General features: G+C 40.6%; 1 protein-coding gene across 3 annotated transcripts in view; it reads right to left on the minus strand.

The window, feature by feature from the left end:
* The window catches only part of GAREM1 (GRB2 associated regulator of MAPK1 subtype 1), a 203840-nt gene that overhangs the window by 14250 nt on the left and 163015 nt on the right, over positions 1–26575 (minus strand). For all 3 annotated transcript variants that reach the window (XM_043558553.1, XM_043558552.1, XM_043558554.1), the window contains one exon: positions 7747–8919. In XM_043558553.1, coding sequence (XP_043414488.1) covers positions 7747–8919 — 1173 coding nt within the window. The remainder of the gene's footprint in view (positions 1–7746; positions 8920–26575) is intronic.

A 26575-nucleotide genomic window follows, 5' to 3' on the forward strand; every position in this document is an offset into this window, starting at 1 on the left:
GGATTAAAGAATACAAGAAACCAAATACACACCAAGTGTTTATGAAACAGCATAGTGTAGGGGTGGGGGATTGTGGTATGGTATTTCTTGGACAGTCTTCATTTCTTGGAACTCTCTACTTGTCTTCTATGGAAGAACTGACACTTTTTACACCCTTTCACTAACTGGACCAAAGAGATCGCTTAAGAAAAGTAAATGGAACACTTATTATGACATCTTTCGCATAGCCGTCTTTTTGGGGGGAAAAATCAATTTTATAGCCATATACTCAGCTTTTAAATACAACAGCAGTGGATCTGGAGTTGAGGTCATACACTCCCCTTGTCTGTAGTTTAAAATGTACCATCATATGCCTGTGTGTAAAAATCTTTGGTCTCAAAGAGCATGTTGCTTAGAATCATGGACAGTCACCAAAGAGACACTGGCACACTTAGGTGGGTAAGGATCGTTTTACCTCTTTGTTGACAATGATTCAGAAAATACATAGATACTATATGTAAGCTTGATCTAAAACTGGACTCACCTGTACTATGAGTTTTCTTCTCTAAGAAGCCGACTTCAGGATAATGTCAGCAATGGAAAGAAAGGAGTTTTGTAACCACGCTTCCTTGAACTTTGCAACTTTGCCTTCACTGCATGCCCTCTGCCCTGTATTTTACATTGCTTCCCACACTCCCTCTCCCAGATAACAAAATCATTACAGCCTTAAGAAATCTTATTTATAAAGAGGCTTTTATACAGAGTTCATAACCCTGTCACATACCCATCAGGATATTTTCAGCTAAACAGAAATTAAAGTTTATAGTGACAAAATAGCAATAAATGAACCTCTATGTGATTAATTACGCGAGGGCAGATGTGATTTACAGTCGAAATCCTGATTCTTAGATGCATATTCCCCCCCCCCCCCCGGTTTTATACACTGATGATAAGGACCTAACACAGACCTGGGTTTGAAATGACCTCCAATCTCCAAGCCTCGGGCGAGGGAGGCAAGGCGGAGGCTGTTCACTGGGAGGCAAGAAGGGCAAGTGGTTCTGAAAAGAATACTTGTTTAAATTCTAGGGTGTTTCTATGGACTCAGGAGAAGGAATACGCCATTGGGGCAGAGAATAAAGCCCTTTTCTGAGCAAGGAGTATAATACATGATAGACATATTTAAATAGTATATAACCTTCACATTAATGTGATTTTGTGCAAATGGTACCCAAGAGTGCAGATTTGAAACAAGAGCTATCCCACAGAATATTATAATTACTTTATTAACATTCTAATCGTTGAGACTTTCAATGGACACAGGAGAAAAACATTTCTTGGCTTAGAAGCTTTCATTTAAAAACAAATAACCTACATGAAACCAGAGGCAATTAGTTTCAAAATTACCAAAACACAGTAATAATTTAGTCCTTATTTCAATTAACAAATGGGAACGTAGGTATGGCTTGCTTACAGGGTACTCCTCAAAAGTCGTAATTAAAATTAATTAAATGTCAAATGCCTTAGGAGACCTCATTAATTAGTGGAATCCTGAGTGAATCTTTTTGTAGTGCAATTACTTTGAAAAATAAATAGTCACTTCCAGAGTAATCTTTTTAGTACCTAAGCCTGAATATTGTGTCAGATTTATTTAAGAAAATCTGTCTTTTAATGCCTTTTCTAAGGTTAACATTTGATACAGGAAAAAATTCCAAAGACAAAATAAAATAAAAATTCAGAGTAAAATCCATTGTCATAGCCACTTTTCTGAGTTTATAAATGAACATCTTTTTATAGCTTTTTCCTAACTTTGGTAGTTATGTAAGGTATTCTTGAGAGAGAGAGAGAGAGAGAGGGAGCGGGGAGGGGCAGAGCAAGAGGGAGACACAGAATCCGAAGCAGACTCCAGGCTCTGAGCTGTCAGCTACAGAGCGAGACAGGGCTCGAACTCACAAACTGTGAGACCATAACCTGAGTCGAATTGGACGCCTGACTGACTGAGCCACCCAGGAGCCCCTTTGTTTTTAAACCCAGTACGTTTTTTGTAATATCTCAGAGACCCAGCAAAATGAAACTATCACATGTGCTTTTGGAATGTGGGGACAATGGCGCCCGCTTGGATACTGAGCTGGCTGTGGAGGTTGATGCGCCTGTTTCCGTCAGCCTCCTTGACCCTTTAGAGGGTTTACCACACCCTCATTAAGGAAGGACTGAGGGGAAAAGCCTCCACAAAATCATTTTCTATCTGACCCTAAACTGGAGTCTATCCCATATGAAGTTATGGCTATTATTTATTAAATGCTTACCAAGTGCTCGGGCAAAGTGCCAAGCACTTTGTGTGGTATGATAATGCAATGAAGAGGCTGTTATTCTCCCCACAGGAACTGACTCAGGGAGGTTAAGTATTTTGCCAAAGGTACGAAGCTACTATGTGGTAGAGTGAGGAGGATTCCAATCCATGGCTCTTAACGTGCCTCTAATTATCTATCACATAGTGTGGCAGGTCACTTCTCTCCCTGCTTCTAGTTAAATTCCACCGAGACAGGGAAATGAAGTCTCTGGGGATGCTTGGCATTTCTTCCCATGTACCTACCAATTGTTTAGCCAGTCTGAGGCAGATTCACATACCCCAACTCACTTCTGTACAGCTCAGTCCGTTTTTTTTCCAGCACCTACTGGACTAGGTCCGATCAAATGTGGCATTAAACTCACCCTGTAAGTCTTATTTTTCCCCAAACACCAACAACACAGCGTGCTCCATCACAGGAACTTTATTTATGATGGACTTTAAGCCTTATGCAATGAATATATGCTACCAATCCATCTTATAACAAATCCTTGTGCTTAGTTTCTCAGGGGCTTTGGGGAATCATGCTCTCACTATGGTTATCGCATTCTTCATCAATATGGCAGTAATACTTGGTTTAAGCCAGTGGCTCACAACCTAAAGTTCCTTTGATGATTTTCTTTTCATGAACCTCAGGAATTGCTGCCATGTCAATAACCAAGAGTGAATAGACCTTTTTTTCTGTTACTGACGATGATGGAGGATATTAATCCCTGGGTTCTGGAGTCCCCAGGTTGGACACTGTTGCATAAATGATTTTAGAAGAGCTGTGATTCTACAGTTTTGATGATGATTTGTAATTCAGTGTGCAGACCAGAACAGCTTGGGACTCATACATTCTATTTGTAGAATTTCATGCAATATAAAGTCTTTCCATTATTGTTTTCCAAATGGCATCTTTTTTTAAAAAAATGTTTATTTATTTTTAAAAGAGGGAGAGAATGTGGGGCGCCTGAGTGGCTCAGGCGATTAAGCATCTGACTCTAGATTTTGGCTCAGGTCATGATCTCACGGTTTGTGGAGTTTGAGCCCTGCATTGAACGCTATGCTGGCAGTGTGGTGCCTGCTTGGGATTCTCTCTCTCTCTCTCTCTCTCTCTCTCTCTCTCTCTCTCTCTCTCTCCCCCCCCTCCCTCTCTGTTCCTTCCCAGCTTGCTCACGCTCTCTCTCAAAGTAAAGAAATAAACTTTAAAAAAAGCACCTTCTTATTTAAAAAAAAAAAAAAGAGGAGGTAGAAAGAGAGAATATGAGTGGGAGAAAGGCAGAGAGAGGAGACAGAGAATCCCAAGCAGGTTCCGCACTGTTAGCACAGAGCCCTATGTGGGGCTCAAACCCATGAACCATGAGATCATAACCTGAAATGAAATTCAGTCAGACGCTCAACCTACTGAGCCAGCGAGGCACCCCCAAAATGGCATCTTCTAAAGAGGAAAAAAAAAAAAAAAAGACAGTTCTTTAAGTTCTTAAAAAAAAAAAAAGACACTTGTTGAGTGTATCCAGGTAAATATTTTAGACCTATCAACTGGTACCCAAAAAATTAAGATGATGGAGAGAGGCCCACAATGTTATGAAGTAGAAGATGTGTTCAGAATAGATGTATGAACTAAACGGATAATCCACTTAAGAAGGACTGTCAGGTCATTCTGATTTGAGGGCACTTTGCACAATTTAAGAAGGTGAAATGTCACCATTCAGTGATCTGGGCGTGCCCTTTCAGTCTGAGCTCATCTGCAACAACTCTGAGGAGTTCAACTGGCTGCATCCTTTCTCTATTTGGAGCTATGCTTACTTTCTCCTGGGCTATTCCTATAAGGAAGGGAATAGCTTCTCATATTCTGGAAAAATAACTGGCAGAGTTTTGTTTTCAAAAAAACTGTATTAAACAATCTTTACATAGACACATGGCAACTAGAGCATAATTCTAAATAGCCACATCAAATACAAAGTCTAATAGGGATACATCAATTACTCCTCCACTGAGGATTTTCTATCTGGCCCCACCACCTAGTTTTCCACCTTAAGATACAGGTAGGAAAGTGCTGAAAACATAACCCTGAGGACTCCAGAACTGCAGCACAGTGCAGGAAACACAGTAAGCATGATGGTTGAAGGGGAAAGATTCATTCTCACGGTTACAGAAAGAAACAAACAGCTCCAGAATTTGCTGGGGAGAGAGCGCAGGTCCATGTCGTGACTCAGGACCCTGAGGTAGGAAGTGCAGGAGGAAGAGAAGAGTTAGAAGAACATGAATAGGCTGATAGACACTGCAATGGAGCTGTTGTACCACTGCGTCTTAACAGGCCTGGGTCATGGGCTGTGGCAAACGGAGTTCGTTCACCGATTACCAGCTTTGCTTCCCTTACTAGGAAAGACGTACTTTCGGGGTGCCTGGGTGGCTCAGTCAGTTGAGCGTCCGACTTTGGCTCAGGTCATGATCTCGTGGTTCGTGGGTTCGGGCTCTGTGCTGACAGTTCGGAGCCTGGAGTCTGCTTCAGATCCTCTGTCTCCCTCTCTCTCTGCCCTTCCCCCACTTGCACACTACTCTCTCTCTCTCTCTCTCTCAAAAATAAACATTAAAAAACAATAAATTAAAAAAAAAAAGACATACTTTCTTTGACTCCATTCCATTGCTCCAGCACCTTCTATCCCTAAAGACCTGGGGGGAATTTGTCACCTTCCCAGATGATGTCTCACTTGAAAGTGGCCTCACTTGAAAGCTTATTACCATCTTTAATTATTAGGCGGGGCAGCTGTTAAGATACAAGGCATGTCTTTCTCCCAGGACTCACTCCAGTACAACTTTCCAAAAAAGTTTTATTTAATTCTGCGGAGCACTTGAATTTATGCCCCATTAAAGTTCCCTTTTGAAAATTACAAGCTGAAGCCACATCTAACAATTATGACGTTCTCTGGATCCCACATACTTCCTAAAAATGGAAAACTCATTTCATGGTCACAGAGCCAATAGAAAAATATGACTTCATTTGAAATGCCTAATTTTTTCAAATAAATTAAGTGATTTCAGGTGTTAAAATTTTTTTTTTAGAAGTATTCTATAAACACTGGACATGCTCTGAAAAGATTCTCTTGTAAGAAATTACATCAGAGACTGGAGACCAAAATCTTTTCTTCTCCTGTGAGGTTGGCTTTTACTTTCAAATTTAACTCTCACATTTTTAGTACCAAGGTCAAGATAGAGCCTCTTAATATTTATGTTCTTACTCATCTTTCAATTATGCCACAGAACAAACAAGTGGCACTAGGGTCCTATTTCTAGACTTAGTTACATAATGACTTTGGGTGTGACCACCACGGATGAGTCAATCAATCAGTCAACAAACATGAGTCCCCCCCTATGTGCCAAGTAGGACCAAAGTTGCATGGGAACAGCTGGCATGGTCACAGCCCTAATGAAGATCAGGGTTCCAAGTTTCCAGTAACATCAAATAAAGAGCTGAGTTGAGACATACTGAAAACTCCTTACTTTCCAGGAGGAGTGTCCCCTTTACCTGTTTTCTTGGGGGAAGTGGGGAGAGGAACATCCTCGGACATGAATGAAAATGCCAAGGACTCTAACTTCACCAAGACTTCCCCCCAATTTTCCATGGCCCCTACTGGGTACAGGGATCTTTGGGCTCGTGTCTTAAAGTCTGTGGAAGATCCTGCAAGGAGCAAGCGCAAGTCCAGATGGGCGGTCTCTGGGGGGTTATATCCTAGAGCAAATGGCCGGGGGGGGGGTTCTCTCTCAGGAAACTGCAGCAATGAGGGCTCCGCGTGGAGAGCTAAGCATGACGCCTGGTACAAAGTGCCACCTGATGTTCAGGGCTGTCCATGACCTGCCTCCAGCCTTTTCAGCCATCACTGCCTTTCAGACATCCTAGTCACCCTATTCCAGTGGCTCAACAGAACTCCTTGTTTTTCCGCACCTGTTCCAGCTTCCACACCTTTGCTTGTGCTATTCTGCCTGGAATGCCTTTCTTTCTCATTTCTCTGCTCTTCCAATTCATGTCTATTTACCAGCTCATTTAAAATGTCATCATCTCCATGAAGCTTATCTCATGCATCACCCAACCGGAAGTTTCTTTCTCCTCCGGACTGCCACACACATTGTCTGTATATGTCTCTCTTCTATTGTTTATCATATTTTCACTTGTATGACAGTCATCTCATTTCATCTGTTAACTTCCCTATAAAACCCAAAGATAGCAGAGTCCAGTCTAACTGATGGTCTTATTTCTCACATCCCACCCAGTGTTTCCAGGGTTTTGAAACCGGGTTCTGCAAAGCTGCAGGGTTCCACAGAGGTGTCTTGAGACCCCCGGGAGGAACAGAGAGAGAACAGGGACACATGGAGACCCCTGCCCCTCAATGTGCTTCAGTCAGATGAGTTCTGATTTTAATTCTTCTATTTATTGTGATTCATGTCAGCCTTTTTTTTTTAAGCTTCTGTTAGAGACAAAAAAAGAAAACCACTGCAATAGACAATGTCAAATAAGTGAATAGAACTACACCCTATGTCTCTAATGCTTTCTTGATTCAGAGATAATGAATTCCAATGATTAAAAAGGAGGAGCAGAGGTTCAGAGTGCCTGTCAATCGAAGAATACAGTCACAACAGAGGGCCCTTTCTCCTGTCCCGTATTGACCTTTTTACATTAAGATTTGATAGAAGCCCTCGGAGCCCTGAACAAGTTATGTTTAAGGCATTAAAACAGAACCACTCCGGCTCCTGGTTCTGCTCTGGTGTGTGAGTGTGTGTGCACATACACGGGCACACCTACTGTGCTTCGATCTCAATGTAACTTCAGGGATACAGGAAAGGGTTACATATCATGCCGATGTCTCTTGATCCCTCTCCTCCCACCCCCCAAATACATCTACTCTTCCTTTAGTCTGTACCACTGTAACTGGCTCTAAACACCCACTCTGTTGCTCAGCCTAAAGCTGCAGACGTTTTCCTTGATTTCTCTTTCCGTCACTACCCACATCCAATTTATCAGTAAGTACACTCGGGTCTACCTCTAAAACATGTTCTGAAGCAGCTCATTTCTCCCTGCTACCAACTGCTGTGGTTCAGGCCTCATCATTTCCTACCTCCATTACTCTAATGTCTCTTCTCTGGTCTCCCGCGGTCTGCCCTCTCCTCCCTATTATCCGCTCTCCAGGCGGCAGCGAAAGTCGTGTTTAAACCCCTCCCGTTTACAAACTCTCAAGGTTTCTCATCAAACGTAGAGTACAACTCTGACTCCTAACTGGTAAAAATAATCTGGCAAGTATTTCTATTTCACTCCAAATTAAGCAGATTTGCTTCTCCGGATACTTTCCCATCGGGGAGTTTTCCTTTTCTTTAGGAAAGAAGATGAATTAGTAGATGCCTGAGCAGAGAGACGGAAGGACGCCATCACTCAAAAACAAGGGACTTACGGCTTCAGATTTGGGAGGCACTGGAGGCGGAGGTAGGGCGATCTCTGAAGACTTCACTGCCGCTCCCAGAGCTCCGGGGGCAGGAAGAGGAGAGGCTGCGCACTTGGACCGGACAGAACCTCTGGGCTGATCGCATCTGCTCTCCTCGCTCAGGGAACGAGTGAGGAGCTGCTGGCTGGGCTTGCCGTCCTCCAGCCAGAGCTCTTCGTACGGGAGTTCTGACTTGCCTGCGATGCCTGCTGACTCCTCACTGGCTTCCGGGAAAAGGTAGTCGCTCCCACTGTCACCCAGGTCCTGGTAGGGCAGGATGTCATGAGGAAAGGGGGCCCACTCTCCCCCCAGGTCCCTGCAGCCATGAAGGTTCACCTCGCTGTTGCCATGGAGATTGTTGCCATACACACAGACGGAGAGCCGGTGGAAGGACTGGGTGAGCTCATCGCGAGCGTAGCTAAGCGAATTGGGCACGTGGTTGTGGCCAGAGCACCGGCCCTTCTTGGGGCTCTTGCAGTCCTCATTCCAGTCAGTTTTCACGTCTCGGACAGCCCGGGAATACTCATCGATGTCGAACTGTTCCTGGCAGATACCCAGCCAGTGATGGACCAGGGTTTCGGGCCACACTTCTCCCTTCACCAAGTGTTCTGGGAGGCTAAACTTGGGGACGGTCAAGTGCAAAGGGAAGTGCATGGGGAGGATCTTGTTGTTCCGCAGCACACAGCAAACCACCACTGTCTTGGTCTGGATGTTCACAAACTTGTAGCGATGCCCCTCACGGATGAAGTGGAGGTCGTAGGGGTTCCTGGGGGGAGGGCTGGGCACAGTCACATTCACGGGGAGCCTGGTTTTCTCCACAATGTTGCGGATGGTGTGTTCGCCCTCCTGCATCTGAAGCTCCAGGGGACTCCGGGTGCTAAATCTGCCCTTGCACTGGAATGGAAGGCTAATGCTTTCATTGGTCCGGTGATTCATGCAAATGAGGCAGGGCATTTTGCCTTTGCCCAGCTTACTGATGGAATTGAGTTTCCCAATCTTTTTGAAGATTGTGTTGAGTCGTGACTTTTCTTTGAAAGTCTTTGCATACAAGATTTCTGCCTGCCCCATTAGAGTGAGTTCATCCCCAGTACAGAGGGTGATGTTGTAAACTTCGGTGTCCTCGTTGCACTCACCCGAGGCAACCTACAATAGGATATATCAAATTTTAGGTTAGTTTCCCTTAGTCCATTCCCACAAAGAAGGAGACAACTTGCCATTAGGATACACGAGCACACATACAGAGGAAAACGCTATTTTAGCATTCCTTGTATAAAATTTATATGGTTAACAATAACACGAAGATACTCGTTTAACCTTTTAAAAACACACTCGGCTCTGAGGAAAAAAGGAATCTGTTCATTAATAAAAATTTGAGAAGCACAGAGAAAAGACACAAAAAGAAAATAACACCCACGGGCCTGATTCAGAGACAGCCATGGTTAATGGTTTGATAAACATCCTTCCAGTTTCTTTGTCTATGTAGAATAGCCTATCGTATGAATAATTATTTGGGGACATTAATCTCATCATTCTGTCTTTTCCAGTTATAAAAAACGCTTCCATGAACACCACTGTAAGAAAATTCCTTATTTTTTAGTATTAAAATTTTATGAAACTTTCTGAAATTGGAATTGGGACAGAGGATGGAAAAATGTTTTATTTCTCCCTGTTCTTGAATTTTATTCTACTCATGTTCATTGGAAGAAATATTAGAAAATACAGATGTAAAAATGAACAAATTCTATAGTTTTACCACTAAAGATAATCTATGCTAACAATTTTATATAAACAAGAGAAAAAAAGAAATGAGACGTGTCGTCTATCTCAGAGATTTGTGAACACACCCACAGAGTTTTCTTGTTTCGTTTCTCACTATATTCATTTTCTCATGTACTGACCTTCTGTATTTGATTATCTGGGGATGTGCCTTAATTTTTGACTAGTTCGTTATTATTCGATGAGTTTTCCCAATGTTTGGCAATTGTAAATAGTACTGCAACGAACTTTATTTTATTTATTTATTTTTTTTACAGTTCAACTATTTCCTTAGGATAAAGGCCCAGAAGTTGAATTGCATGGGTAAAGCTATATATGCACTTGAGAGGTCTAATATGTACTTGCTGTTGTGCTTTATCAATGTTATAGCTATTTACACTTCTTCCACTTTATGAAATTACCTGCCTCTCCATACTCAGGATAAAGAAGTTTAACATTTGCCAATATTAAAGGTAAAGCATGCATCCTGCGTTTATTCCTTCACATTTTATTTCCATTTGCTGTAGTTGACTATTAGGATGGTGAATATGTTTTGGTATTTTTTATGTGGCTATTTAGGTCTCTTACTTTGTGACTGTCTATTTGTGTCCTTCACCCATTTTGCTAATGGGATGGTCATCTTACCTGTTATTTTTCATGTAATGTGAATGTCCTTTATGCTCTATATTTTTCAATTTGTTGCTTGAATTTCAACTTTATAACTTCTTTAAGTGCTAAAGGTTTGTCTTCCTATGTAGCAAACATTTTCAAAATTTTCCTTTGTAATTTCATTCTTGGGCATTACGCTTCTACTAGTTAATACAAATCATTGGTTCTGAGTTAGGCGTGATTTTGTCCCCATTCTCCAGGCCCTGAGGACATCTGACAAAGTTTGGAGACGTTTTTGATTGTCATGGCTGGGAGGGTGCTACTTACACCTAGCAGGTAGAGGCCAGGTATATTGTTAAACATGCCACAATCACAGAACAATCCTTCATGGCAAAGAATGATCTAGTCCAGATTTCAGTAGTGCTGAGATTGAGAAAAACTGATACATTTAACCAATATTTTCTTTTAGTATTTTGATGGTGTTTCATTTATTAACTATTTAACTTATTTAATTAAAATTTCTTTGATGGATTATTAAAGGTAGAGATCTCACTTTCATTTTTTAAACAGTTAATGACTGCCCAGTATACTTCCTAAATAACTATTTTCATCACGTATTTGAAGTGCTGCTACTTTGATCATGCACTAAATTTATATAACACATGGGGTGCCTGCCTGGCTCAGTGGGTAGAGCGTGCGACTCTTGATCTCAGGGTTGCGAGCTCAAGCCCCATGCTGGGCATGGAGTCCAAATAAAAAAATCAAAAAAATTATAAAACACATACATTCATTGTAACTTATATTTGTATCTACTTTGGGGCCATTTATCTTAATGACCTTTCTGCCTACTGTCTCATCATAACTAAGTTGTTTCAATTTCTACGTCTTTATCTTACATTTTCAGATCTGATAACAAAAGCCCTCATTTGTGGTTATTCTGACTCAAAACATTTTTGGGTGGCAAGAAACGAGAAGCAAAGTCAAAAGTCAAGTAACAGTCTGAGAGAAAATATCTGCAATATTTCTGCAAGTAAAGAACTAACACCCTTAATACATACGCAACTTAAATTTTGAGAGAGAGAGTGTGCGCACAAGTGGGGGAGGGTCAGAGAGAGGGAGGGAGAGAGAATCCCAAGCAGGCTCTGCACCTTCAGCACAAAGCCCGATGCAGGGCTTGAACCCACGACCCGTGAGATCGTGACCTGAGCTGAGGTCAAGAGTTGGATGCTTAATGGACCTGCGCCACTCAGGTGCTCCTACATAAGCAACTTTTAAAAAAATGACCAAAAATCCTCCAGAAAAACTGGCAAAAGTCATAAAAAGCCAATTCACTAAAAAAAAGTGCACAACAGACTTCAAACCAAGGAAAAGATGTTCAACTTCTTTTATAATTAGAGAAAAGCAAATGAAAATTATACTGAGATACCGCGTCTTATCTCGAACACTGATAACAAAAGCTTGAACTCATACTCGGCTGGGGAGGCTATGAGGAAACAGGTACTCTTGTTCATAGCTGGTGGAAATGCAAAATGATTTCCCCATGGCGGGGAATTTGACAATATCTAACCAAACTATGCACCCATTTATCCCTCCACTCAGCAATCCTACTTCTAGGAAATTACCCAAAGACATTCCTCCATCAGTATGAAAATACAAATGCACAAAGTTGAGTATTATTTGTATTTGTACAATACCAGAACCAATCTAAATGCCCAAACATAAGAAATTGATAGGATAAACTAAGGCACAGACACAAAATGTATTATGCAAAAAAGAACAAGAATGAGTTCAATGAATTAACATGAAATGACTTCCATGATATATTAAGTGAAAAAAAAACCCCAAAGTGCATAAAAGTTTATATAATATACTACCTTTTCATTTAAGAAGGAAAAAAATCAGTATATATTTTTCTGCTTATTTTTATATATATAAAAAAAGGAATACAAGAAAAACAAACCAGAAAACAATGAAATTGGTACTTAAGGGAGGTAAGGAGGGAGGGACACCTCTGTGAGTGTGCCTTGCTATCGAGTTTTAATGTTTAGGAGATATGCTAATGTTCCAACATATTCCAAAAATAAAATAAAGTCAACAAAAATTTAAAAGAAACTGAAAGCTGAATGCAAATGGAAGCGGATGAATCCAATCTTATTTCAAAGAAAAACTTACCACACAGGGGACAGAGACAGAGAAATCACCCACGTAACTTTAAAATGCTTTGACATAAATTGCCAGTAGGGAAAGAAAAGACCAACCACTATGGTGTTCTTTTAGGTAGATTTGTTTTGCATACGAGAATGGACATAGGGATTCTGAGACCATTTATGTATATTGTAAAAATAAACAAATGAGTAAACATATTCTCTTGAGAGCCAGAGTTTTCACTGTGGAGGGAAGACAGAAATGTGGAACTAGGAAAGGTAAGAAAGAACTCTGCTGGGTTGACTGAAATTGGGAGGTACTGGTATTAACTCATAATTTTAGGAAACTGTACATGCTTGCACACATCTATGTCTTAGCTTTGTTCTTTCCAAGGGATTAGAAGTAAAGACATCACCGAATATACCTAGTGTCCCAAACCATTCCCTACTAAAAGGAATCTTGATTCCAGGACTAGGGCAGGAAAGGTATAAGATAAGCTTGGGACATTTTGTTGTGCCAGAAAGTGAAGAAGTGCTCCCGACATGATGGGAACATGTCAAAAGGACACAGGAGTCAGCCTGAATTGGCCTCCACTGGCCAAATCTGGGATGATTTGAGCATCATAATACATAAAGACTGCAGTGAATTATAATCTATTGAACAAAGCAGGAATGCCTAAATCCACACTGTTATCAAAATGAGGAATGAAAAGGGGCGCCTGGGTGGCGCAGTCGGTTAAGCGTCCGACTTCAGCCAGGTCACGATCTCGCGGTCCGTGAGTTCGAGCCCCGCGTCAGGCTCTGGGCTGATGGCTCAGAGCCTGGAGCCTGTTTCTGATTCTGTGTCTCCCTCTCTCTCTGCCCCTCCCCCGTTCATGCTCTGTCTCTCTCTGTCCCAAAAAATAAATAAACGTTGAAAAAAAAAATTTAAAAAAAAAATGAGGAATGAATGAAAAAATGAAGGGGGTAAGGTGACAAATGCACAGGAGTGGTGGGATTCAAGATTGGTCTACACAAGAAATATTAAGAAAGCTTAATTTATAGGATGAGTTTGATTGAGTAGGTTATGTGAGTGGTCTTAGAGTGTCTTCCCTCAAAATGCATACTGATTGCAAGGGGAGAAAAAACAACTACAGACTGGAGAAACTAAACAACACTCTGACCAGGTGATCAAATTTAATACAACCAGAGAGGGATCCCCATGTCGTGTGCCTCTGGATGTGATTCCCGATTTTAGGACCTCAGTTATAGAACATTCCACCTACAACTGCATTACCAGAATCTAATTACCTAATTACAAAGAAAGAACAGACAAACCCAAATTGAGAAATATTGTATAAAATACCTGGTGTATGTTCCTGAAAAACATCCATGTGATGAAAGACAAGAAAGGTTGAGGAACTGCTCCAGGTTAAAGTGAATTAAAGACAAAATGCAACGTAAATGCAACATGCAATCCTGGAATGGATTCTGAACTAAAGGGAAAAAAATGCTATGAAGTACAACTTGGATGGATTGTAGAGTATCACATCACTTATGTAAAAATATGCTATTTTTGGGGCGCCTGGGTGGCTCAGTCGGTTAAGCGGCCGACTTCGGCTCAGGTCATGATCTCGCGATCCGTGAGTTCGAGCCCCGCGTCGGGCTCTGTGCTGACCGCTCAGAGCCTGGAACCTGTTTCAGATTCTGTGTCTCTCTCTCTCTCTCTGCCCCTCCCCTGTTCATGCTCTGTCTCTCTCTGTCTCAAAAATAAATAAACATTAAAAAAAAATTTAAAAAAAATGCTATTTTTACATAAAAAATATCCTTATTCTTAGAAATATACACTGATGTATTAAGGAGGAAAGGGCATAATGTTTGTAATTCACTCTGAAATGATTCAGAAAAATATAAGTTATATGTGTGTATGTATATGTGTATATACGGGGTAGAGGATGATGAAACAAATGTGGCAAAATGTTAAAAGCTGGTAAATCTGGTACAGTGTTTAGGGAGATCTTTTATTATTCTTGCAAACATTTTTTAAGACTGCAAGTATTTCAAAATAAAAAGTTCAAACAGGGGGCGCCTGGGTGGCTCAGTCGGCTAAGTGTCCGACTCTTGGTTTTGGCTCAGGTCACGATCTCACCTTTTGTGAGTTCGAACCTTGCATCAGGCTCCATGCTGACAGTACGGAGCCTGCCTGGGGTTCTCTCTCTCTCTCTCTCTTTCTGCCCCTCCTCTGCTCTGTCTCTCAAAATAAATAAACTTAAAAAAAAAGTTAAAGCAGGACACTAAGAAAATTTTAGATATTTTTGCCTATTTTTCCAGATGAACTTCACAATCATTTTGTCTATGGTTTGCATTGGTCATTTTATTGGCAGTGAATCTACCTGCTGTTTTGGCAAGGAGTGACATCATCATCATATTTATAAATAAACACATGACAATGCTCATCATTTATTGAGATTTTATTTCCCGAATTAAGTTTGCCTTTGTTGTCGATCCCTGAATGTTGCTGTTCATTTGTACTTGCTGCATATGATTTGTTGTGATCCCCTATGCCCAGGAACCTCACTGCAAGAGTTTTTTCCAGTTGATCACCTTGAGATTCTTAAGTGACTAAATCTTACGTAACCAATGCAAACTTTATCTTTTTTTTTTTTTTTTTTTTTAGTTTTCAACCCTTCTCCCTGACAACAGTATGGTGGTGAGAGTGTTGTTCCATATTTTAATATGAATATCATCAGTATTTTAATATCAAATGAGGAATTTGATGGTTTGACATGGATTTTTAAAATCATATTAGTAATGTGTCTTACCAATTCTAGTTTTCTAAATGTTTCTACAAGAATTTTTTTTTTAAGGTTTATTTATTTTGAGAGAGAGAGAGAGAGACAGAGAGCAATGGAGGGGCAGAGAGAGAGAGAGGGAGAGAGAGAAACCCAAGCAGGCTCCACACTGTCATTGCAGAGCCTGAAGTGGGGCTCGACCTCACAACTGTGAGATCATGCTAAGAGCCAAAATCAAGAGAGTCGGACACTCAATTAACTGAGCCACCCAGGTGACCCTCTACAAAGAAATTTTAAAAATGTTTTTAATCAAATGCCATTTCTGTATCCAATAAAATAGTCATGTTTATTTTTAACTTTGATGTGCTATGTTTTATATGAGTAGACTCTCAAATATTGAAACAACCCTATATGCCTGAAATAATTATGAGCGTGGTGCACTTAAAACTACACTATATGATTCTTCTGATACTATTTCATCTATGACTTATGTATCTTAGTCACAGGTGAAATTAGTCTATAGCTCTATTATGTTATCTTTGTCAGGTTTTCTTTTTTTATTAAAAAAATTTTTTTTTTAACATTTATTTATTTTTGAGACAGAGAGAGAGAGAGCATGAACAGGGGAGGGTCAGAGAAAGAGGGAGACACAGAATCTGAAACAGGCTCCAGGCTCTGAGCTGTCAGCACAGAGCCCGACGCGGCTAGAACCCACAGACCGCGAGATCATGACCTGAGCCGAAGTCGGACGCTTAACCAACTGAGCCACCCAGGCGCCCCTGTCAGGTTTTCGTATCAAGTTTATTTATACTAAGCCGGAGATAGATTTTTTTTTTCTTTTATGTTACTGAAAAAGCATCTGGGTAAAGTGACCAGCAATGTTCATGTTATTTACTAAGTGGTAATCATCAGTGTGTGTTTAGAAAACCTGACAGTGGCAATCTCTGTAAATAGTTTCTTACCCACTATTCTAGGTCATTCTATGTAATTTTAAACTTTGGAACAGCAATCTGTCAATCCGTATTAGTGCTATAAAAAAGAAACAGCTCCATTGTCTTGTTAGTGAAGTGCGTTTCTCTGTAGCAGGCACTATCAGAACATAAATGCCAGCACAATATTATTCTAATGGTAGTTCAGGCTCCCCAAATCCATTTTAGGTGACTAAGATTAAGTGTTGCTATTATTTTTAACAAGACCTCAATTTAATTGTATTTACTTTCAGACTCCGTATTCATCTGGGCGTCTATATTGGAATAAGTTTAGGAATCTAAATAAATAAATTAATAATAAATAAGCACAATTTGGGGGGCCTGGGTGGCATCTGACTCTTGATTTCAGCTCAGGTCATGATCCCAAGGATAATGGATGGAGCCCCGAATCAGTCTGTGTGCTGAGCGTGGAGCCTGCTTGAGATTCTCTTCCCCCACCCTGCTGACCCTCTATCCTGCTTGCACACTCTCTAACAAAAATAAAATAATAAAATAAAATAAAATAAAATAAAATAAAATAAAATAAAGTAAATATAAATGAACTTATTTGGAATAATTTCAGATTTGCAGAAAAGGTGCAAAGTTGTATACCTTTTGTCTAACTTCTCCTGTTAACATGCTACTGAACCGTGGCACGTTATTATCAAAACTAAGAAATTAACACTAATACAAGACTACTAAGTCAACCACAAAGCTTTATTTGGACTTCATTAATTTTTTCCCACTAATCTCCTTTTTCTGTTCCAGGATCGAGCCAGGATATCACAAGGCATCCAGTCCTTTATTCTGTGAGTTTCTTGGTCTTTCCTTGTTTTTTATGACCTTGAGAGTTTTAAAGAATATAGATTAGGTTGTTCTTTTTTCTAAAAAGAGAGGGAGCAAAGGAGTAAGTAGGCTCCATGCTCCTGATGCAGGAGCTCCTGATGCTCCATTCTACGACCCAGGATCATGACCTGAGCTGAAATCAAGAGTCAGATGCTCAACCGACTGAGCTACCCAGGTGCCCAGAGAAGAGAGTTTTTTTTTAAGCTAATAAATCATTTATAAATTACAGTATTTGGCACATACCAAGGCTGACTTTCTTTTCCCACAGGACTTATAGACTCAAGGCTTCAGTTACTTTATTCTCTTGACTTTGGTCACGAAGAGTCCCTATGAAGATTCATTTGCTATTAATTCTACTTTTAGTTTATCCCTAAGGCTTTTATTTTCAGCTAGCATCTAGCTATGTTTACAATAATACAGATCAGAGGTCAGCAAAGTATTGTGCATAGTCCAAATGTGGCCCACAACCTGACTTTGTAAATAAAGTTTTATTAGGACATTGCTGTGTTCATTCCTTTATGCACAGTTTACGACTGCTTTCACTCTACAATGGCAACGTTGAGTGGGTACAATGGTAACTGTAAGCCCGCAAACTAAAACAAATTTTTTAAAAAGTAGTCTCCATGTTGGGTGTGGAGCACAATGCGGGGCTTGAACTCTCAACCATGAGATCAAGACCTGAGCTGGCACCAAGAGTTGGACTCTTAACTCACTGAGTCACCCAGGTGCCCCACCACAAATGTATTTATTCTTTGTCCCTCTACAGAAAAAGTTTGCCGAGCCCAGGGATAGATGAATGAAAAGATCTATGGCCTTTGGAAATTAACTGGAACAAAACTATTAACTAAGTTATGAGCTGAGTTTGTATCTGCCTTTAGTATTAGGTGACCTCAGGCAAAATGAGAACATTACCGTTACCGTCTACTCTACTAGCTTAATCAGTGTATGTAAACAACTTCCCACAGTGGCAAGTTCTCAATAAATAGAGGCCATTAATATTACTTTTATGAACAATAAAAACATTAAAGAAGTTTTAAAAAGTAAGCTCTGTGCCCAATTTGGGGCTCGTACTTACAACCCTGAGATCAAGAGTTGAATTCTCTACCAACTGAGCCAGCCAGTTGCCCCCCAAACATTTAAATTCTTTTATTTATTTTGAGAGAGAGTGAGCATGAGCAGGGGACGGCAGAGAGAAAGGGGACAGAGGATCTGAAAGGGCTCTGCGTGGACACCTGACCATGGGGTTGGTGCCTATGTAGCGCTTGAACTCCTGAACCGTGACACTATGACCTGAGCCAAAGTCAGAGTCTTAACCAATTGGGCCACCCAGGCACCCCACAAAAACATTTAACTTCTTAATAATTCTGTTTCATATTGACTTTCACTTCTGTGTAGGTTCATGTGGCTTCTATTTCTACCTACTACTGTTTTCAAGCCCTACCCACTACTTTAAGCATTATCCTTTCTTCTCTACTGAAGAATTGCTCAAGTTTTTATTCAATGTGTTATCCCAAAATAAAACTTAATGTCAGAATAGGGCCTGAAATATCCTTACAGTTACATCCCAAAGGAAGTGAACACATTGAAATGATTCAAAAAAATATACCGTTTTAAGGCAGACTAGCCTCCAAAATGCTCAGATGCACTGCTGTACTTCCTTTTTAGTAAAACTTTGTAAAAAACTTGGCAGTTCATCCATTTGGATCAGGATGGAGACAGGGATGTTGAGAGAAAGGGTTCTCATGAGACTTGAGAAACACACACACACTCACTCACACAACAAACTATTTCCAGTTAACATCCAAGGAGCTTCTCAATTGCGAAGGAATAACAGAGCATATGTTTCTTTCTAGACCTTTAAATCAACTTAATATATTTTTCCTAATTTATGTTTATCTTTATAAACATACACCTTCTAGAATGAAGAAATCATGGGGTCTAGTGAGTACCGCACACCAAAAGAACTGAAAGCGAACGTCCGTGTAGCTTGTGAGACACAAATCAAGACGGGACGTGCACAGTTTAAACAGCTCAAAATTATCCTTACTAAATGTCACTCTCTGGGCACATTCAACAGTTTTGTCTACGTTCTTGTGTATGTGTATACTTCTAGAGGAAGTTACTCCTACTCCCATACATAAAAATGTATAACATATGTGAGTACAATCTGTAATTCCACGCTCCCAACCCTGATGGCATCATTAATGCCAGCAATTAGTTCTGCAAAAATTATGAGACTAACGTCCCAACCGATCTTGTGGTCACTGTTGGTGACGGGTGAAGAATCTCCTGAATAAATGCTCTTCCTCTGGCAGTTGAGACAGTCTCCTCTGGTTTCCACAGATGTGATTTATTTGCATAATTTCTTTCCTTTTTTATTTTTTTAAGAGCAAAAGAAACAATGCGTTCTGTCTAAGTGCTTCGGTATGCGTGCCTGCTTAACATTTCCAGTTTCAATGTTTCCTGAGAGGAAGTAATTCAAAGTGTGTTATCTAAACAACTCTAATAGGTCTAGTCCAGGAAACTATCAGGGTTTTACTGTTCATAATACCATTCGGAATTAATACCCCACGGTCAAGCAACATTTTAAAACACTGATATAAAGTTTTACACACACCCACACCCACAGACAGCTCTGGCAACAGATAATCTGTTTTCTAAGAACAGTTGTTCTAAAGATCAAACATGTTACAGAGGTCAACATTTCAACTCTTGAAAAAAAAAAATCAGGATTGATCTGACTGCTAGATCAAATAACTAATATTTGATTAGTATTAGGTCATTTCCCCCCAAACTTCAATTTTTGTATCTCTTTTCTTTGGGAAAATGGCAGAAAATGAGGAACAACAGGCATGAAGAGTTAAGATAAATGTCAATCCTGAGTGTTCCTCTCTCTTTTTAAACAGGAAATAGGGCAAGGAGGAGAAGTGCGTGGCAATGATTTAATTTGCAGTGGTATGGCAGAGGGCTTGCCAAATGGTCGTTTTCCAGACAAGGCCTGAAAACCTCAGAAGACCAACAACAACAAGAACAACAAAAATCAAAGCCACTGGGCTATCTTCAAACACTGACATAATTAACCTCACGATTGTATCCAATTTATCATTCTGAATGACTCTTGAAAATAAAGGACATCTGACTCATGGTGAAGAAAACATGCAATTAAAAATTTTCTTTTTCTTACATCTGACAAAATTTAGATTGGCCAATAATTGATAATTTCTGATCTCTCTGGAATATAGTCAAGAACAAGGCAGTGAGCTCAAGGCCTCTGATCAGCCAAAAAAAATATGATGTTAATGTTAGGGCTTATAGAAAAGCCTTGAAAGACCATATCTCAGCATGCTTACTCCCCTATAATAAAAATTCCATTCGAACTGTTACCAGACCACAGCAGAATAGAAGTGGAAATTAAAACTGGACAAAGGGATGGTTAATTAAGGCAGGTACTCTAACCAATAAAAGGCAACAAACAATCTTACCGAGACCGTAAAACACCCAATTCTCGGGGTGGAAGGTCTCTTCATGCAAAGACTAAAGTCATACAACACCTTGGGAGATGGAGAGAAGTTTAACTTTGGTTCAAGGACTTCTCTTGAAGATGACAGAAAAGTATTCTACATTTTAGGAAACAAACGAAATTATAGTTCTTTTTTTGAACAGAACTTCGGATAAAATTCACAGCTCCCCCCCAAACCTGGCTAACTAGAATTACTTGCACTTGAAAGGTTCCAGAGAGGTAGAAAATGCCAGAGCAAATAATCCCTATTCGTTTTGAAAACTCCCAAGAAAAACCCACCTCTCTGATTATTACAATCCTACAACTTGGGGAAGAGATGCTTCTTCTGAATTGTCAAGACAGACACTAGGCATGGTATTTTAAACTAGGAATGATGGTTACACCTGAACTACACTCTTTTTTTTTTAAAATTTTTTTTTTTTCAACGTTTTATTTTTGGGACAGAGAGAGACAGAGCATGAACGGGGGAGGGGCACAGAGGGAGGGAGACACAGAATCAGAAACAGGCTCCAGGCTCTGAGCCATCAGCCCAGAGCCCGACGCGGGGCTCGAACTCACGGACCGCGAGATCGTGACCTGGCTGAAGTCGGACGCTTAACCGACTGCGCCACCCAGGCGCCCCTGAACTACACTCTTAAAACAACACGTCCACCCACAAAACTCCCCCAAAGAAGTATCACTTTAAAACGACCATAGGATGGCCGACAAATGCAGAACAAAGGCAACTAGCAAGCTGTTTTTGCCCGAAAGACAAAATGATCAGGAAGAGGTCATAGAATGAAACAGACAAGAGTAGAATCACAAGCAGCCTAACACCTCTCAATTAATGTATTCTCAAGGCCTCGTCTGTAGTTGTTCTGTTAAAATGAGTAAAGAGAGTAGCATGACATATGTTTCACTTGTTAACTACTTTATACATGGAAATAAGATACAGTCCAACTAGTTGGCACAGGGGGAAGAGCTTTATTTCATCTTTTTCAGATGGCAGCTTAAAAAAGGGTAACTAATATGTTAAGATAAAAGGCACATGAATTGCCTCAAATCTATGAGTTGGGGATAAAACCCTAGTGGATTCTCAGTAACTTGGAAGCCTTGGAAAAAATCCAAAGTTCAGCATCGAGTTGCACGAATCACTCACATTAAACTTTAGAACTCTCCTTATTTATTCAATGGTGCATTGAAGCCACGTCAGTGTATCTTTAATGCTGCTTCAAGCAACAATGCAAGAACCCAACTGTATGTAGCCTTGTTTCTCTGATAATACTGGTTAATACTTTAAAATTTTGGGGCTAACCCTTTACAGAAGTATTTTTGTTGTTGTTCAAAAGGGTTCACTTAGATACATGCTGCACGGATGCTGACAGTAAGTTAACTTGTAGGATTTTCTCTTTCAAATGCTTGCGTCAGGAAAGATCGAAAAACTTACATGTGTAACACTCATACTGTTGCCAAGTCCCATGTGTGAGACCACAGGTGTTCCAAAGTACAAAAGACAGGAAGATTTGGCTAGGTAGTAATTATTGGACACCTTTGTTTGGATTTTTAAATAAGAAAATGAATTAACCATGCAAGCTACTGAGTCAACGCGAAAGGGTATTCTGATCACAATTGTGAGCCGTATCTGAAATCCACAAATAGCATTTGGGGGAGCACAAAGATGACCGGATTGAATCAGGAGACTAAGCTTTGCTGCTAAGTGGTTTTGTGGCTTTGTGCGCATCAATGAAGTCGGCTAACATCTGTTTCCTAGTTTTCCTATTTGCTAAAAGGAGTAGGACTCAATGTTGTGTTAAGGGCCTTTCCAGATCTAAAACGTGACGATTTTAAAAACCGTCTGTAAACATCCTAGTCCCGTGAGATTATTTATAATATTTTATCATTTTACTCTCGGTCATGTTTCTCAGTATTAAGAAGCTCAGTTAGCATTTAAGTCTCTGAATCTTAACAGGATTTTTTTTTTCCCCTATTAAAAAAGACAACGCTGCAATCCTTCTCCACCCATTAGGATAGCTTTGCTGCTAGACATTATCACCTCTGCAGAAAACAGGTGCCAAACCCAGTAATCACAAGCCAAGATGTAGGTGACAAGAACGTCGGCTCGCTCTCGCCCCAGACCACATGGCAATGGCTCTGAGGAGATCTGTGCAGGCAGAGGTGGTGCCTATGCTCCCGCTCTCACTGAAATCTCACAATTCCCCAGTGGGACGTTTTCCCCAGTTGAGACAATGCAAACTTGTTATTTTGCCTCTGGGGAAATCTATGCTTGGAACAGCTGAAACCTTGGACCTCACTAGCTGGAATGAAAATAGCAACATTATAGCATCCAGATTAGGGTATTTGGACTCTCTCTGACTCGAGAGCACTAATTTTAATGAAGAGGCTTTTGGGCGACAGCAGTGAAGCCAGAATGTCTCTTCCACACTTAGAGATGGCAAGTTACCCAACGCCAAACTGAAGGCCATCTTTTCTTCCCTCTGCTTATGTCTCAGTAAAGACAGAACTGAAATTAGGACTGAATTTGTTAGTCATTATTTTGATGGCAGAAAGTGTATGTGTGGGAAAATTTTTCATCATTACTGGGCTGAGTTCAAAAGGCTGGAAAACATTTGAAATAATTCACTGGGTACCAGCATGATAAGTTTCCAAAGAAGTACTTGAGGTGAAGGGGTATTTTGAAACAACAACAGTTACTATGTACTGAGGTTTTATTTACTTATTTAAAAAAATTTTTTTTAACGTTTATTTACTTTTGAGACAGAGAGAGACAGAGCATGAACGGGCGAGGGGCAGAGAGAGAGGGAGACACAGAATCCAAAGCAGGCTCCAGGCTCTGAGCCATCAGCCCAGAGCCCGACGCGGGGCTCGAACTCACGGACCGCGAGATCGTGACCTGAGCTGAAGTCGGATGCTCAACCGACTGAGCCACCCAGGCGCCCCTGTACTGAGGTTTTAATATAGAGTCCAGGGTACAAAGTACTAAATAAAGAGTAAGTGAAATAATCTGTGCTGGGAATTCTTTTTTTTTTTTTTTTAATGGGAAACTTAATTTTAGTATGATTTTATGTTCTGAATCAGGGGTTGGCAAACTTTTTCTTATAGGGCCAGACAGTAGTAATTTTAGACTTGTATGCCATATGGTTTCTGCTACAATTACTCAACTCCACTGTTATATTGTGGAAGCAGCCAGACACCGAACATATATGTATATGGATGCAGTGGCTGTGTCCCAATAAAGCTTTATTTGCGAAACAGGTGCCTTACTCCAAGGCTGTGGTTGGTGGACTCCAATACTAGTCACTTGCAAAGCACGTTAGTGCCATTACTTCATGAAATTCTCATGAAACGTTTACGAGGAGGGTGGAATCACCCCCATTTTGCAGGTGATGACACCAGGACCGAAGGGGTCATGTGACCTTTCTGTGTTCATAGTCAATGCCTGGACTTGGAGTGTGAACTCAGCTCCAAATTCAGGGCCTGAGCTACACTATGCACTCCAACATGCTCTTTAGATCCACGACAGCTTGTTTAAAAGAAGATGTATGCCTGCAAATTGCTGGGTGGCGATTTTTCTTATTAAAAGGTAGAGGAATGAGCCTTCAGTTGGGATGGCCAACTGAAATAGGTCATCTTCTGACTGGAAAAGAACATGACAATAGAGATCGTTGATGAACAACTAAAAGAAACAAGAAAGAAAATGCCAGTTACAGTTAAAAACAAACATGCAGTAAAGCAGGTAAAAAGAAACAAAACAAAACTCTCACCACAGGAACCAAAAACTGAAATGGATAAAGGAAACAGTGTGAAAGAGGCAGGTGACTGTTGTTTTAAAAATATCGAATGCCATTAGCTTTGGAGAGATTGGAGCCAATGGACACAGATAATGAGCAAGAGGTTACCTGTCCACATATTCTTTCATCTCCTTCACCATCTCACTTCCCATTTTCTTTTTTTTTAATACTTATTTATTTTTGAGAGAGAGGGTGTGTGTGTGCATTCAAATGGGAGAGGGGCAGAGAGAGAGGAAAAGAGAGGATCTGAAGCAGGCTCTGTGCTGACAGCAGAGAGCCCAATGTGGGGCTCGAACTCACGAACCGCAAGATCATGACCTGAGCTGACGCTGGACGCTTAACTGAATTACCCAGGTGCCCCTCATCTTCCATTTACTACCACCTTAGTTAGATGCTCAAACAGACATAGATTTGAAAAAAATAAATACTCCTCTCATTTCCTGTACAGTATTACCACCTAAAGTTTGATTTCAAGTATTTTATTTATTTTTTAAAGTCTATTTATTTTTGAGAGTGAGAGAGAGAGTGTGTCTGAGCAGGGGAGTGGCAGGGAGAGAGGGACAGAGAAAATCCCAAAGAGGCTCCATGCTAAAAGCATGGGGCTCGAACCCATGAATCATGACCTGAGCCAAAATCAAGAGTTGGGTGTTCAACTTCCTGAGCCACCCAGGTGCCCCCAATTTCAAGTATTTTATATTCTACCACCACTCCAATTTTGCACATCACTTTCTTAACCAGTTCAGAAGTTCCTTAACCCCATATTAGGACTCCTAGTTCTCACTGGGGTGATACTTCTTGTATTCACACTTTTTTTTATCCAGTGAGGAGTCCACGGCTCATCACTATCTGTCACTCTAGGGCGTACTTCATCCACACTTTTTCTAATTTCTGTTACGCTCACCTAGTACAGCCCCAGCTCTGATTAAACGCAACGCTCTGTCTACTCTGTATCTGCATCCTGGAAGCCAAAGATGGCTGGAAGAAAACAGCTGGTGCTGAGTAATCTCACTTGAAATTTATACCTTGACAAAACTCTGGGACCATCCTACTGTGTACTTCCCTGGCAAAAACTTACTTTCGGATCTCTGAGCTGTTATTTTCTTCCTGTCAAGGCTACCAAAGGCTTCCATTTTGCTGGATTTCACAGTGAGTTCCAAGTCCTCTAATCCAATCACTAAGTAACATTTGACACTGTTGCCCCTTCCTCTTTGAAACGCTTTTTGTCCTGTGGCTTCTGGAACATCCATCCACGTGCTTCACCATCTTACTGTTACTCCTTGCAGTCTCTCCTGGACCTCAATGCAGGGGTGTTCCAGGGCTCAGTCTTTGGTCTCGTCTCTTCTTCTCTTCTTTACCTAGTCTCTAGGTCAGAGTTTCCTAGCTTCGGCACTACTGACGTTTTGGGCCCGATCATCTTTGGTGTGGGGCTGTCCTGTGCATTGTAGGGTTTTTAGCAGCATCCCTGTCCTCTACCTGTTAGAAGTCAGTAGCACTCACCCTTCCTCAATCAAAATTGTACCCTGACATTGTCAAATGTCCCTGGGAGGAAAAAAAAAATCAGCCCTGATGTAGGTGAACTCAACCTGTCCTATGGCTTCAAATGCCATCGAGGAGCTTTTGAGCCACAAATGTATACCCCAAGCCCATTCCTTGCCCCAAGCTCCAAACCCTGTACATCTCATTGTCTCCTTGATCCCTTTATTTGGAGGTAGTATTTCTACTTGTACATATATTGTCTGCCAATATATATAATCTCAACTGACTATAATCTCAAGTGCTTGCATGTTTATTAACAGTGCCTAGACGTGCAGGAAGTGCTCAAAATATATTTGCTGTTTAAAGAATTAAACATTTAATATATATTAATTCATTTCATGCAGTTAATGATGGGGCAATCAGGCAGATAATTTCAAGCACATCAAGGCATCTTTTAAAAAACACATTTAATTTTAGGGTGCCTGGGTGGCTCAGTCGGTTAAGCGTCCAACTTTTGATTTCAGCTCAGATCATGATCTCATGGTCCTGAGTTGAGTCCCACTTCGGGCTCCACTCTGACAGTGTGGAGCCTGCTTGGAATTCTCTCTCTGCCCCAGCCTCCCCGCCCCCCCAAAGAAATAAATAAACCTTAAAAAACAAATCTTAAAGAAAAAGGACAATTTCAAGATAAAAGGGATGGCTTATTTTTGATTTCTTAAAAGTTATCTCTATGCCTAACGTGGAGCTCAAACTAACAATCCTGAGATTAAGAGTCACACACTCTACCAACTAAGGCAGGCACCCTGGAATGGCTTATTTTTAATTCTTTTTTAATGTTTGCTTATTTATTTTAAAAAATTTTGATGTTTATTTATTTTTGAGAGAGAGAGAGAGAGAGCATGAGTAGGGGAGGAGCAGAGAG

The sequence above is a fragment of the Prionailurus bengalensis genome, chromosome D3 (genome assembly GCF_016509475.1).
Source record: "Prionailurus bengalensis isolate Pbe53 chromosome D3, Fcat_Pben_1.1_paternal_pri, whole genome shotgun sequence".
NCBI classification, from domain to species: domain Eukaryota; kingdom Metazoa; phylum Chordata; class Mammalia; order Carnivora; family Felidae; genus Prionailurus; species Prionailurus bengalensis.